This window comes from Mytilus edulis, chromosome 12 (genome assembly GCF_963676685.1).
Source record: "Mytilus edulis chromosome 12, xbMytEdul2.2, whole genome shotgun sequence".
Lineage (NCBI taxonomy): Eukaryota > Metazoa > Mollusca > Bivalvia > Mytilida > Mytilidae > Mytilus > Mytilus edulis.
Genome location: NC_092355.1, coordinates 32,248,231 through 32,265,275, shown reverse-complemented (window position 1 = coordinate 32,265,275; position 17,045 = coordinate 32,248,231). Strand labels below are relative to the sequence as shown.

Below are 17,045 nucleotides of genomic sequence, written 5' to 3'. Positions count from 1 at the left end.
ATGGATCAAATATGTTCTCTCATACATTCAGAAGTACGGTTTTTTCATCGGATTCTTCGATGTGATATGAATCTATACGTTTGCATCTGTTTCAAGATGTAATCGTTTGTGGATACATCATTCTTTCTGCACGACCACTGATTGGTTGGTTTAGCAGACAGAACTTTGAGCACCTGTTTTTTTATAGGCAAACAAGTATTGACTAATTTGAACTTAAAATTCACAGCAAACCAAGCAATCCCACTTACATTTTACTAAAGAAGAGATTAAGAAATTCAAAACTTTGTTTCTGTTCTCACATTTGTTATATCGTTAAAAATGATAAAAAAAAATCATACTTTTGAACAACAAAACCGTTCTTATAGTGAAATAGCGCCTGTTATTACCCCTTGTTGTTAGTTGGGTAAGTGTTGCTCAGTATGTACATGTAGTGTTTTAATCAATGGCGTTCCATAGACTTGTTTTCTATCAGTTCGTCGTTATTAATCCTATTTTGTTTCTATGTGATTAATGTGTTGTTATTACATTATATCCATTATCCAGAAGTCTAACGAATACTAAGAATGCACCATTACTGGTTCAATTGACCGTTTTTATATATTAGGCAACATTCAAACAAAATCTTCACAAAGACAGTTATAAAAGCATCTTGGCAATAACTAATGTTAAGTAAATATATATTAATTATGTATCCTAGTTATTTTTCTTAGGTTTTTTTTTTGGTTACCTATTGTGACATCGGACTGGGACTTCTTTTGAACTGAGTTTTACTCTGCTTATTGCTGTGTGTTTGTTTATTCTACATTGGCTAGAGGTATAGGGGAGAGTTGAGATTTAGTGCATCCCCGTGCTGTAGGTTTGTGCTCTTATAATATACAAGAAAATGGTGTGTGTGTTGAGCGAGAACTTCTCTATGTTCATTACTTTAGGAATATTTATCTAAAATCATATTTCACTATTCAGCCTCATTCTACTTTTTAGTCAGACGACAGGTGCTACCCTAATATATCCTATTTTTTTTTTGTCCTCTGGTGTTGTAGTTACCGTATTTTGTCAGGTACTTGATAACGGATAGTGTTTGACGTCTCTAGTCGAACAGTTTTATCTTTTTTCCTTTATTATATTCTGTGTGCTGATTCATATTCTGGACGTCAGTCTTTGCTTCTTTCAATTGGAAATACGGATAACAAAAAACAAATAATGAAACTGCAAAATGGATAAATACTTAATATTAAACTCGTTAAAAGGGTATCTACACGACTAAATCTTCAAAAGCTTATCTAAAAATACTACAATCGCTAACATTTTTAATAAAAAAAATCGTGGTAACCCTTCTATCGATAAGTGGCATGCCAAAAAACGACTTACATGTCCCCGTCTTTCCACCAACAATACGGTAAGGTCCAAGTTTAATCGTTGCACATTACCCTTAAATTTTGAAACTGATATCAATTGAAAAACTAACAACATTATCTATTTATTCACATGAAGCAAACCGGGATGCGGTATTCAGTACGTAGGTGAAACTGGACGCCATTTGTTTAAACGCACGCAAGAACACCTTTATCGTTTAAAAAAAACCATCAATTCAAAAATATCATTTATCAACATCTTAAGAAGCACAAACATCCTATTGAGTATTTAACAGTTCAACCTTTAGTAGAAGTAGTAAATAAGCAGCCTTGGGAATCTCATTCAAAGTTTGTACGATCACGGAAAATAATTATATTAAATTGGATTAAAAAATTACAGACAGTCTATCCTCTCAGTCTAAATGATAATATCATGGGAATTGGTAATATATCAAGATTATGTTAATACTTTGAATTTAGTTTCTAAAACAGTTCGTAAAAATCGTTGTCATGGGCGTAAAATAAATCGCTATCAGGGAAAATTTTGTACCAATAATACAAATATTTCGGACCTAATTTCTATTTGAAAAATCAACGATAGACAATATTTGTTAACCAAGCTCTGTTCTTTACCTGTTAAGAAATTACATCAAAATTTTACATGATTGCAACACAATTGCATATTGCAGTCCTAAGTATGACATCGTTCAAATTATAAGTGCATATTGTTACTCTAAACTATTTCCCAAAATTGATCGCCCTGAAGATCACAAATACATTTTATTAAAATCAAATAATTATTTATTATGTCAATTATGGTTTTTATTTGATTTGTAAATATTGCCGGTATTTTTAATGATCATCCTGTTAAAAAACAAATTCCTGTCTATTTTGATAAATTTGAACTCTCTCGTATTTGTTATGTTTACAAAAAATCTAAAAAATCGACCCGGAAATATGTGTTTAATCATAGCGAAGTAATTAAAGATGTAAATATCAGTGGCAATACTTCATGAAATTGCAGTAATTCCGATTACATTTATGACCCCAGTTCCCATGTTATAACAGGAGACCTTAACATCGTTCATGACCGAGAGTTGAAATCATTCCTCAGTAAAAAAAAAATAAATATCGTCCCTCTTCAATTAATAATTGGAATGAGTGTCGTAACATCATCCACGACTCATTCCGTACTTACTGCTCGAAATCGATAACACGTGAAAAAGCCGACAAGAAATCCTTACATTTTTTTTAATGCAGTAATGAACATTGTTGATATACGTATACAACATTCTAAAGAACATGTTACTCCTCCTAACAACAACCATAATAGCCACAATTCTCGTTTCGAACATAAGCTAAACGATTTCCCAAGGAATTTGTTTTTGTCCCGGCTGATAAGGCTGCTAAAAATATCATTATTGTTTGACGTTAATTTTACATTGAGGTTCTGCAAAAGGAAATCACGAATTCACCAACATTAACTGACTCTATATTTGGAAAATGATATCTGTAACAAACATACACTTTTAGCTACCTCTTTACAAGTAGAACCAAATACAATGAAAGTTATAACTATGTACAGGCTTTCGAAGCTGCACAACACACCTTAATAATATAGATTTATTTCGTCTTCAAGCCATTGTTCCACTACTAAAGGAATTAATTACTTTTGTAGTATCAAAAACTCGTTGTAAGTTCTTGATAAATTACATGCTTATATTGGTGATTTCAAATCTGTTCAAAGTTTTGATTTTTCTACCCTATATACCACTTTGTCTCATAATCTTATGAAGACAAAATTCACACACCTAATTAAATGGGCATTTCAAAAGTCAGAATGCGAATATATATGTTCAAACTCTTTTAGGTCATTTTTTAGTAACAACAAACAAAAGAATTATCTCAATTGGACCTGCTTTGATACTATCACATGTATAACTGCCCTTGAATTTTTACTAGATAACATTTTTGTTCGCTATGAAAATTCCGTATATCGTCAAAAAAAGTTATCGGAATTCCAATGGGGACTTACTGTGCACCACTTATTGTGGACCTGTTATTGTATTGTTATGAGTTAACATTTATGACTAAAATTAGCAAAGACCCATCGAAACAACATCTGATAAAAAAAAATTATAACACTTTTAGATAGTTGGATGATATATTGGCATTCAATAATGACGACTTCAGTATGTATACTAAAGAAATTTATCCTTCTGAACTTTATATAAAGATAATACAAACAATGAACACTGTCCTTTCCTGGATCTTGATATCTATATATTTAACGGGAAGCTTAATTTAGACCCAAACTTATGATAAAATAGATGTTTTATTTACTATTGTTAAGTATCCATTTTCAGATGGTGACGTTCCCTTGTCACCATCTTATTGTGCTTATATATCTCAATTTGTTCGATTCGCTCTTGTATGTAACAACGTATTTGATTTTAACGAAAGAAATCTCTGTATTACTGAAAAATTATTACACCAGGGTTTTCGATATCACAAGCTAGTCCAAACATTTACTATTTTTTTTTCATCGGTACAAGGACATCATTTGTAAATATAATTCAACATGCAGACATGTTATATGTTCAGGTATTTCACATTCAATCTTTGGGAGTATTCTTAACCAAGCACAATAATGTCGGCATTCACCCCAAAAGCTAACCAAACCTTTAAACAGACTTATTCAGAAGGAGTATAGTTACGAAACTGTTGTCAGGTAATTGAAAATGGCATATTTTGGTATTAATACTGATTCACTCATAGGGTCTTTGCATCGGAAATTAACACATTTGTTCTAAAACGAGTTGTTGGCATGATTCGGGTTATGTTCTGCTCACATATTTTATGATGGTATGATACTAAACCCCTAACGGGAGAGATTGTGCTTTTTTTTATATGATGAAGACATAATCTTTCAATCAGTTTAATTGAAGTCTGGTGTGTTTGTTTATTCTACATTGGCTAGACGTATAGGGGAGGTTTGAGATCTCACAAAACATGTTTAACCCCGCCTCATTCCTGCGCCTGTCCTAAGTCAGGAGCCTGTGGCCTTTGTTAGTCTTGTTTGTTTTTTAATTTCAGTTCATTTATATGTTTTGGAGTTACGCATGTTTAGTATGATGTCCATTTTCACTGAACTAGTGCACATTTTTATTTAGGTCCAGCTGAAGCCCACCTCCGGGTGTTTGATTTTCTCCCTGTGTTGAAAACCCATTGGTGGCCTTTGGCTGTTTCTGCTCTTTGGTCGGGTTGTTGTCTCTTTGACATATTCCCTATCACGTGTTGCGGGATATATGTCGATCATGCACCACTTATTCATTAGTGAATACAACTGTCTGGTATTGTAAAAAAATACATAATTATGTAAAACATCTGGGAAGGTCAACGAACACATACAATTATTAATACTAGATTCTTCTATAGTATTACAGATAATCAAACTTGAACATATACAAATTTAACAGTTGCAGTTTTTTTTTCAGTAGCTAACTTTCTCGGTATTCACATAGCCCTTGCTCAAGCCGATGACTTTTACATATTTCAATACATACGTTTCAAGCGTGAATTTGCAAATTGTACGGACACCAGAGGTGCTTCTGACACAAAAACTGCTCAACCAGTGTTTATGGAGACGAGAGACTGAATTTAACGTCTCAGCTCATTTGATGTCACTACCGCGAGTTTTTTTTCTGGGTTAATCGTTAATAGAAACGTATAAACCTAAACATTTAAAAGCCAGAAATTCGGAATATGCTGCAACGTTATAAGTTAACCGATTGGGCTATACGTGATATTTTGCCTTGGTGTAGATATGCATATAGCTTTGTTTTGGGTTTTCGTGCTTGTATTTATTGAATGTGGAAATTTTAAACGTTAATGAACTGCTGTTGTCTATTAGTGATAATGTTAATAAAGGAGTTTTAGTAATAATACCGCTATCTCATCTGCTATTTCAATTGTTTACGTGAAATCTTTCACTCATTTGAAGAGTAGAGTGAAATTATAAATGCGGTAGGTTGGATTCTTTTAAAATGACCAAAGGCTTGTATTTTAGGATCTCATTCAACACATTTACTTTAATGATCAATGTTTACAAGAACAAACCTTTTGCATTATTTTAAGATACAATTATGCATGTTATTTAACACCCGATCTGTCAAGATAAACAAATAAAACATTTGTTTTTCGATTTTATGTCAAAAGCATCAATTATTTGAAGGGGAATGTCAACTCTGCATTTTGTTTTAACAAGTGTTTTAATATTTAATTTTCACACAGAAATATATTGATTACTTTAAAATATTGTTTTCCATTATAATTATCGTTTGATTTGTACTGGATTACCTTAAGGGCATACTAAATAGTAACAGGGGAGTTATTTTTTACGACGTTAAACTGTGACATGCCGGAAAAGATGCATTTTCAAGAAATTTAAATCATTAGCCTGAAAACTAATACATGGACCCCTCTTTTTAGAATTGACATTACGTATAAAGATTGTTTATACCAATTTCTACGAACAAATCACCGATGAATTGTTTTAAAACTAGATAAATGTATGGCAAAAAATACCTATTTTTCCTAAAATCATGATAATTTTATAAACTAAATTATTTGCAAAAAATTATTACACAAAATAAGGGTCCACTTATTTCAAGCAGATATTCCTTATGTTTTAAAAAAATCTGCTTGTGTTTGCCTTTTTTAACAAACACGTTATGCTTGTAAGTCCAAATGTCGACAAAACCGAAGTTTTGACCCAATTCATTTCTAAATGTAGCACATGAAGGTATATTTTTCATTACATATTTGAATTGACAAGGTAAACATTTCGTAAATGAGTATGACTCTTTTGTAAAAAGTAGGTTAGCGTGGTATAATCAGATTTGACAATTATAACAGCATTCAATGGAAAGTATCAATTGCTAAAGAAGGACAATTTCAAACGAGTTGCCCAAGATATATTTGATCAACACAAATAAAGCTGTTACTTAATGAAACGCACCAAAAAATATGGACAAGAAATTTTCGCAATATCATTAATATATAATGAACAGGCGGTCTTTTCCTATGAACGCATGACAAGAATGTCTGTACTTGTATCAGTCATTTGATGACCTAATACATGTTGCTCTTTTCTTTTACTGTGCTCGTCATCCACAGCCTAATACTACACCTATTACATGGATTGTTAATTGTTGTGATAAAATAAAATGCTAAAGGGAAATGTACATTTCTTACTGTCCAGGGTTGTCTGTACACGCTGTTTTATCCGGAATTCTTTTTGACAACTGAATAAGAATGGCCTTTGAGTTAAGTGTTTGTAAATCACAGTTCCAGGCACATATTGCAAATACCGTTAATATATATATGAAGATGTGGCATGAGGGCCAAGGATACAACTCTCCACCATAGTCACAATGTATAAAAGTAAACAATTATAGGTCAAAGTATGGCCTTCAACACGGAGAATTGGCTCACACCGAACAGCAAGCTATAAATGGCCCCAAAATAACTAGGTTGAAACAATTCAGACAAGAAAACCTAAGGTCTAATCTATATAAAAAAAAGAGAAACGAAAATATTTTATGAACCACACATACAAACGACAACTACTGATCAACAGGCTATTGACTTAGGACAGGTGCATAAAAATTCAGCGAGTTTAAACGTTTTAACAGGCACCAACCTTCATCCTAACCTAAATGAAGGAAAAAGTAGTACACCGCTGTTCAGAAGTCATAAATCGATTGAGAGAAACAAATCCTTGTTACAAACTAAAACCGAGGGAAACACATCAACTATAAGAGGAAAACAACGGAACAACAGAAACACAGAAGTGCAACAAAAACAAACGTGTTGACTCATTTGTCAGTATAGTCGATTTAATTTCCATTTTCCATGGATAAAATATTGTGTTAGTCCAAAAAATTATGACGTCGTCACAGCGGTATAACGTGTTTGTTACATAGAAACGAACTATTTGATAACAACTGACATATTCCTGACTTGGTACCGGACATTTTGAGACAAAAATGGTGGGTTGAACCTGGTTTTATGGCTAGCAAAACCTCCCGCTCATATGGCAATGGTAAAAAAATATCGCTAAAATGACAAGACTTTGTGACAGGAATACAGCACAAGCGCAAGAACACTCAGCACAGAGAAACGCAAAAATAAATAATATTATAGTCGTTACAACATGTAAACCGCAGAATAACAACGAACATCTTTAATTAACGACAGCACAGAACAAACAAACAGTGACCTATGTGTGTGACGAATGTATAATCTTGAAATTCATAAAATTATTCTCACAATACAAGTCCAAATAATTATCATTATTATGAACGTATTGAAAGGCTATTTTTAAATAAATGCTGTGACGACGTTATAATTTTTTGGACTAACACAATATTTTATCCATGGAAAATGGAAATTAACTCGACTATACTGACAAATGAGACATATATATGAAATGTACAGAAAATACAGAATTCAAACCACAAATGATAAGACATAACACTATATCCAACGGAACCCACAACAGAAGCATCATAACTGAATACAGTCATATTCGGTACTTAGCAGACAGACAACATAGATGTTAAACAACAATCTAGGATGTGGTTAACATGTCGTTAGTTAGTTTAGACACAGACACATCGTATAGATCAACCTATTCATGGTTCTTCACAAAATCAGAACTATTATAATACAAAACAAGAAATATCTACGTATATCTACGATTCCTCATTTTTATAGCAAATGCTCTGTTTAATGAGATGGTAGAGTCGATCTTTCAATTGAGCATGGGGAATAGTATTGTAAAGCGTAGAAAAATCAAAGGTCTTAATGTTGCTGCAAAATTGCAGAGATTGTGATCTAAGATTTAGCAGTAGATCTTAAGAATTTTTGAGAATCCACATCTTATTGACACCACTGGTTGAATATTTTTGAAGGCCATCTTTTACTGTAGAAAGAAAAGTAGTCAGCACTAAAGAAAAATGTTTAGTCGAACATCTTGATGATCCAGCTATGTATCTTTCTTTATACTGAGTTTTGTGAAGTTTTGGTATTAAGTATAATGATGGTAGATTTTCGTCGTTTTCTTTGATGTTAATACCAACAGAATGAAGGACAGATTTGAGATTTTTATAAAATTTCATCCTACGAAAATGATGTTAAAGAATATGTAAGATTACCAGTTGTGTTGTTTATTGCAAGCTCTTTTGTGAGACATTGTATATAATGGTTTTTACATACGAAGACAATATTATTGGAGGCTTTTTCTGCTGGAACAACGACATGCAAAGAGGATAAAGCATCTACAACCTCCGGGTTCTTGAATTGGTTAGAAACCCTTGTGTTCATAGTAAATCGTAATTTCTGAATGCGCTTCTAAATGCATGATCGAATAACTTCGCTCTGTACCCATTTTCTAGCATAGTCCTCAACTGCATCCATCAGTAACCTGAATTATTTTTTCTAGTTGATTGCCTGGTGAATTCGATTTTTTGGTCCCTTGGATAACAACTCTCTTAGTTGTTCATTGGTAATGATGCCAAGGTCGCCAGTAATAACATGACCAGCTTGACTATAATTTGATTTTGACGATGCACATTATCAATCCGGAGGTTTGAATGAATTTAACATCTGTGAGGTTAAAGGCCTCTAAAACCCTCTTTTGGTTAAAATCGTGGATGCAATAGACTTGGTGTAAGTATATGAAATTACAGGTGTAGCTTTATTTTTGAAGTAATCAGCTGGTATAGTTTTTTGTACAGATTTCTGGTGGAAAATATTGCTAATGTTGATAGTATCTAAATCTTTATTGGCGAATTCTACTTTAAAAATATTACGTTTTTCCTCATCTTTGGAAGTAGTTAATATGGGTTTGAATAGTCTATGATTAGCAATGTCCATGATTATTGCAACTGATCTATACAAAATAGAACTAAAATCAATAACGAAAGTATTTTGGGCCTCCTGAAATAGTACATAAAGTTTAAATAATGGAATGGAATATAATTCTGATATGGTGAATTCCTAAGGGTTTTTGACATTGTGTGAACATCAGGTGGTGCATACTTTCTGTGACCATGACTTCTATTTCGTCGAACAGAATTGTTAAATATTTGTAATTTATTGACAGTACTACACCTGGGACTAGACAAAATACCTACACCATCACTTTTGTCCTTGCATTCATAGGGAATGACTGTTCCCAACTCTTTTGTCCAAAAGTTTTCTCTTTGTAGACGATATGGTGTGCTCAATATGGGGTCATAAGTTGAATGATATAGTTTCTCTATAATCGGAACTTTCATTTAAACAATAGAATGGTCAGATTAAGACAGTAGTGTAACATTACAATGTAAAAAGACACACAATTATTAATATAGTATTTGTGTTGTGTAATAGATCAAACTTATTCATTCAGTGTATGTTTACTTGATTTTGGTTTTAATATCCTTTTGATCGAGTTAAGCCATTTCAATGGATATGTAATTGTGTGTCTTTTTACATTGTAATATCCATTGAAATGGCTTAACTCGATCAAAAGGATATTAAAACCAAAATCAAGTAAACATACACTGAATGAATAAGTTTGATCTATTACACAACATAAATACTATATTAATAAAAAAGATGGAGGAACAGTGTCAAACTCTAACCTTGGAAAAAAGGGCGTTAAATAAAACAACGTTCACAGGTAAATTTAAATATAATAATTTTGTTGTTAAGAGTACGGAAGTAAACATGTAATACAAAATTAATAAAGTTGTTGTTCACAGTACGAGTACAGAAATGAAAATTTATCTATGTTGAAATAGTTGTGTTATAGTGATTAAGATCTTAACACAATGGTGACCGCTGTACCCCATTTTTGTACATTTTTACATATTATGTCTGTTTGTTTTGCTCAAGCATTTATGCCAATATAATGGAATTCTATGCGACTGTCAAACACGTGAGAGGTTAATCAGACGATTATACAGGTATATCAAGATTTAAGATTGCAAACAAATGTGGAGTGCGTTGAGACTCCGGCACATCGTATCGGTCAACAAATTTGTTTGTGATATGTTGAATAAGAAGACAAATATTGCCTTGTAAATAGATGTCTCATTTCGGGAAGGGTTTTACTGTCGGTTGGAAAACGACCACGTTGACAATTTCATATTTCTATTGTAGTTTTTAAATCATAATTTAGTACATACATAAAACTTCAAAACAAAAGAAACGATGTTTTTCATTTAAAAAAAATCATCAAAGATACCTAAGTTATGATTATAAACGGCAGCATAGCGTGTCGTCTACGTAAGACACATCAGTGACACACGAAGCATAATAATTGGAAAGCCAAATGAAGTACACAGTTGAAAAAATTTAAGGTCTGCAACATGCCGTACGTCATTGTACGTGGGAGACAATTGCGTTGGACTGGTCTTTAATTTATATCGAACTACTTTAATTTTACAAGATCTGTTATTTGGACTGCAGTAGATCATAAGCTATATGTTGATCTGACACCAATAAATTTAATCCTGCGTTAGTGTATATTAAGGTAGCACAATACAAAGATTTTTTTACTTCCAATCACTAACCTTTGAAATACTGTAACTTTCTTATTAATGCATAGAAAATAATAAAAGAGGTATATATAGATAGATAAAAGATTAATCTTTTAAATGAATGCAGTATTTTTATTTTGCAATAATTATGTAATCAATTATTATGTAATTAGTGGCAAAATTTGGGTAAGTTCACTTGAATGAATTTAGCTCTATCATCTCTTTAACTATACAGAAAATTTTAACGAAATCTTAATCAACACATCATGGGCTTCAAAAGGGTGTCTCAGATTGTCTCTATGGTATTCCATTCTATCAAAAATCTCTAATTAGTGTAAACATCCTAACCACATAAAAGAAGATAATGTTTAATTAGGTGTAAAATTTGTTCTATACATTCTATCTGAAATCTGAGACACCCTTTTGTAGATAATGGCCATAGGAACAACATATAATAAAATCAACCCTCTAGTGATACCTATGCAGAAGCTAATTTAATTTGAAAGTGGTAATTTGGAGAAAAATATTTTAGACACAGTTAACATTATAATTGGTTACATAATTGTTGCATTATACTAACATTGCATTAATTTGAAAGAGTAATCTGTTAGCTATCCAAAACTACATCTTTTATAAATTTTCAAGCATTAATAAGAAAGTTACAGCATTTTAAAACTTGGGAGTTGGAGTTATAAAATCTTTGTATTGTGCTACCTTAAAAGATACTTGTTGTCCCTATAGTGTATAACTGTTTAGATCTCCTTGTTAACATTCTATCAGACAAATCTTTATGGACATTTAACTAAGTTTGCAGTTTTGACAAGTCCTTAAATTTTAAATTGTTTACACGGCCATCAAGTGTTTTTCTATGCGACCCTTTTAAGTTTTTAAATGTAACAAATAGGAAGTTTAATACCCTTTAATCCCCCCCCCCCAAAAAAAAAAACAACAAAAAAAAAAAACAACAAACAAACAAACTAAAATAAACGGCACGTAAATACATAGAGACTTTATATATTTTCTACCCTATAATATTTTTTTTTACTTATTTCATCAAATTGAATATGATTGACATAAACAAAACATGTCAGGTCTTATATTCATCAAGTTGATAAGTCCTACATGTCATCTTTTTTTAGCTCATAGTCAAACTTTCAATCCATCATCACGGTTCACCTATTTTGCAGAACCTACATATTACATTAATATTTAATTTAGTTTCGTCTTAGATATTCATAGAAATATGCCACAGGTCATTAAGCAAAAAACAATCAATTCCTCATGAATACTGAAAAGGATTGAAATAATATCTCCTTTCGCCCAAGTATAAGTAATCATGTTCAGGTGATAGTATAAAGAAACAAAAGCAAAGGAAAATTGTTTATACCTACTCAGAGTATGCAGTTTATATATATTGATTTTTTAAAGGCTGATTTACCAATGAAAACCTACAACGGTTTTTAAACTGGCACTTTTTTTTCTCGATCTGATCATATTTAAAAGCAAATTGCTTTACCATTTTTCATTTATTTTGTTCTTTTAAGATGATGGAATTTATTCTACATACAGTAATTCTACTTTTGGTCTTCTTGGTTCGGTTGATCTTGATACATGGTGAGTTGTATGTACTCTTGAAAACATATACAATCAAATGCAAAGATTTTAATAATTTTTATTGAATTGTTGTGTTTTAAAATGCAATTCTCAACTTTTTATATTGAAATACTAAAACGTTTGAGATATTTCTATTTTCATAAAAAGCAATGAAATAAGTTTCGCATTAACAAGAAATCATATTTCAATTCTGATCGCATTTTATGGTATCATATGAGTTCTTTTCGCATGTTTGCCTCTGGACTATCAAAAACGCAACAATAAAATACTCCGTAGTTTCTGAATTATGGAAATCGCGTCTTGTGTTCCAAATAAAAAGCCGTGTAAATTTTATTATTTGACGTATTTGTGTATTTAATAGAAGTGAATTTATTTATTCACTTTATAATGTTTTGTATTTTGTGAATTAATACATTTCACACCTCTACCCTAAATCCGTATCACATGCCGTATCACCCTCGACCAATATCATCCCTCTGGCCTAAAGGCCCTTGGGCTGATATTGGTGTCTCGGGATGATACGAAATATGACACGGATTTTGCCATGTATTATTCTCTATATAAATCTGTTTAAAGCAATCGTTGTATAATTAAAAATGTTTTGATAACTGAATTTTAAAAAACAAATTTATTTCTATTCCGTTATGTTTGGATTTACCCTTTTCTATTTCTATCTTTAGTAACTGTGGAACTAGTTGTAACACTAGTTTGTAAAACTAGTTTGATTATTATCTAATTATAAGTCTTTGGCTAGTACTGCACGGGCATTTTTTAGGTAGTATTACGTGTGGGTGTTCTATAGTCATATATAAGTCCGATACTTGTATAGTATATATCGAGGTGCTCACAGTACGACACGTTCTGCATAGTATATTATTTGCATTATATTATAATGATTCAGTGTAGAATAGCTAGATGTGTGTTTAGAGATGATTGTAACGTTTTTGTTAACTTTATTCAATGTTGCTTCGCACATAAAATGATAAGTTACTGCGAGCAAACCAAGCCTAAATTTTGACTTGCCTCTTATTTATCCATGTAGATATATAAGAAATGTTTTAAATTCGGATGAATTTATGAGGGATAGATTAAGATTAGTTATCGTCATATTAACATACTATACTGATCTCGACATCGAACTATTTAAAAATTCTTCTAAATCATCGTAAATGGATGCTGACGACTTCCAATGATAAGGACTGCATGGCATTGTACTTTTACATTTCATAAAATAGGATTTGTTTATTTAAGAGTCTTTATAAAATCCATGAACCTTATGATGATGCTCAACTAATGGAGCCGATTAAGATTTGAATAATATATGTTGTGCATACAACTATAAAATAAAGATTAAAATGTGCTTGATAAAATCTAATTTATAGTTGTCATCAAACTAATTAAATTACTATCTGTAGCCACAAATAAGAAGAAATGAAGCAAACGACAACAAATATTCAATGAAAGCATAATTTCAAAAGGTTACATATTTTGGTTAATACCTGATTGTAGGGTGGGAGGGGATTTGTATTTAATATAATTGGTAACTAGAACACACCCGCGAAATCGAGGGCATTCAGAGCGTAGTTTAAAGTATGTAAAGTGTTGTTGGAAGAATTTTGTAAAATACTGAATGACTGGAGAATTTCAGCAAAAATATCATAAGTCATAGGTTATTGGGGACAGGAAAATGTTTTTTTCTTATCCCTCTGCCTTTATTTCCAAAATTCCCAATTTTTGGTTTTCTATCAATTTCAATATGAACATACATTTAGTATGTTATGAACATTTAAGTAAGGAGCCTGTAATTCAGTGGTTGTCGTTTGTTTATGTGTTACATATTTATTTTTGTTTTTCTTTTATTTTTTGTACATAATTATGGCCGCTAGCTTTTTCGTTTGAATTGTTTTACATTGTCATTTCGGGGAGTTTTAAAACTGAGTATGCGGTATGGGCTTTGCTCGTTTTTGAAGGCCGTACGGTGACCTATAGTTGTTAATCTCTGTGTCATTTTAGTATCGTGTGGAGAGTTGTCTCAACATGGCAATCATACCACATCTTCTTTTTTTTTGTAATCAATGAATTTTGTAAAAGATTTAATGACTGGAGAATTTCAGAAAAGGTAACAAAAATTCACATAAATAATTTTAGCGCTTATCTGTATATTATGGATATTCATTACTATATAAATAAAGTGTATTTACTTTCAATTCTGAGTTTACTAATCGATCCATGGTGGTCATTGCTATAGTATACAGACCCTCTCTATTTAATAAACTCTGTGACCGCCGTGTATAGTAAACTTGAAAATGATAGCAGATAAAATTCTGAAAAAACACTTTATTCGTAGCCTATATGTATGTTCAAAGTATACACTAAAACGCAAACCGGAAGTCTAATCTGACTTAAAATTTTGTCCAATGACAGGACAATATCCGGATGCCTATTTTCTTGTTTTTCCCCCAAAATAACTCAATCTGAATAATCATATGAATGGATGACAAATGCGACTATGCACTGTACCTATAAGACACAGAGACGTGTTGATTAATTTATTGTGGAAAGAAGAGAAGCGACACACAAAATGAGGTCTTCTCGTTTAATAGTATAGATATCCAATTTATCTTAATGATCAATGTAAGACTAAAGTAAAAAATCACATCTTCATGGTTATCAAATTAAAGTAACAGTACTGACATTTACATTCAGTAATTTGATTAAAAGATACAATTCAAGGCCACAAACATAAAATGACGGGATCGTATGAACTCCGAAAAGAACGAGACTAGATGAGTCGACAGGTTAGCGTCCCCTGTGATACATGCATTTCTTTTTTGTGTAAAAAAGTGGACTGTTACCACAATCCCGTCCTCTCTTACCGACTTATCAGTGGTTTTGTACTTGCATAAGCAACTAGACGGGAGACACATTAAGAGCAAGATTTGCCTCCCTTTCTGTATCACATGCGATCAAACCCAGTTTTTGGTGGGTTCTTGTTGCTCAGTCTTAAGTTTGCTATGTTGTGTTTTGTAGAATGTTGTTTGTCTTTTGGTAGTTTTTCATTTTCGCCATGACTTTGTCAGTTTGTTTTGACTTATGACATGTATGAGTCTGACTACGATATCCCTTCGATATTTCCAGCTTCTGTTTTAGATTTATAATCATTTAACTATCATTGTAGGCGCAGACATTTATATTACTACACCAGAAACAAGAGACTACACTTTTTTGTCTAATCATGGTATAAGAGCTACAGATAGAATCTTAACTTTTCAACTGGAAGCTTGTAATAATGCATATGTTGGATTGATGTCTGGAAGTTCTGACGCTCAACCATTATACGAGATTGATTTTGGGGCTTATGGTAATACAGTTTCATTTATCAGGGCCGGGAAGTCAAGTAAACTACCACGTCTCGATGAAACTAATGGGAACGCTCTCGACTGTAATATATATAAAGAGTTCAGAATCACTTGGGATGATAATACTATTAATGTAAGTCACGGACTGGAGAATTCTTGGTCTCCTTTTCTAACTTGGACTAGTCCTACAACCTTGTGGCCAATACAACATATTGGAATTTCAACAGCATACGGTGCTAAAGGGAAGTGGATATTTCATATACAAAGTAAGCAATTCACACCAGATGAAATTTCCAATACAACACCTAGGTGCATGTAGCATGTATAGAAATAAATGTTCTTGTGTTAATTTGTTTCAATATAATTACTATGATATTATAGTATTATTAACCAACTAAGTACATTATAGCCAAAAATGACTGTTTATTAAAAATTCCATATTTTCTGTAATGGCCCTGTTTCTTTCTGTAATGGCCCTGTTTTTCTGTAATGGCCCTGTTTTTCTGTAATGGCTCTGTTTTTTTCTGTAATGGCCCTGTATTAATGGCCAGTTTGTCTGTATTAAGCTCAGTTAGGGTTTTTAATAAAGTTAATAAAATTAAGTTGTAAAGAGTATAACACCTTTTTGTATTTTATTTTATTTAGTTACCAGCAACCAACATTAAAAACCATATAAAGGGATCATTGGTCATCCTGTTTTTCAACACATACAATCTTTCAACTTAATATCTTAGATATTTGGTATATTAAAAGCTTTATCATGGTGAAGTACAAATATTTTTTTTCAAGCTAAACTGTCATTAAAAGAGTAAGAGGGTATATCAAGTTGGCAGCAACACATACACTTTTGTTCAGTTGGTTAATAAATGTATTAAGAAATGGGTGTTTTTATAATGGCCCTGTTATATATCCTCGGTCAGTAATAATGGCCTCGGATGTCTGCAATGGCCCTCGGCGTTGCCTCGGGCCATTACAGACTTCCTCAACCATTATTACAGACCTTGGACATATAAGAGGGCCATTATAAAAACACTGCTGCCAACTTGATGTACTCTTTAAATGAAAGTTTAGTTTGAAAAACAAAAAAATAATTTGTGCTTCACCATGATGAAGCTTTAAATATACCA

General features: G+C 32.1%; 1 protein-coding gene across 1 annotated transcript; it reads left to right on the top strand.

The window, feature by feature from the left end:
- Positions 1 to 10,019: 10,019 nt before the first annotated feature.
- LOC139497578 (uncharacterized protein 5-like) lies at positions 10,020 to 16,237 on the top strand. Its single transcript, XM_071285810.1, has 2 exons — positions 10,020 to 10,083; positions 15,738 to 16,237. Exons 1-2 carry the CDS (start codon positions 10,020 to 10,022, stop codon positions 16,235 to 16,237), a joined length of 564 nt encoding a protein of 187 aa, XP_071141911.1.
- The last annotated feature ends 808 nt before the right edge of the window (positions 16,238 to 17,045 follow it).

Excerpts from the sequence above, each read along its gene's own strand:
- LOC139497578 (XM_071285810.1), top strand. The coding sequence starts at position 10,020 with ATGGAGGAACAGTGTCAAACTCTAACCTTGGAAAAAAGGGCGTTAAAT. Across the intron at positions 10,084-15,737 it reads AAATAAAACAACGTTCACAG|GCGCAGACATTTATATTACT; the intron begins GTAAATTTAAAT and ends CTATCATTGTAG.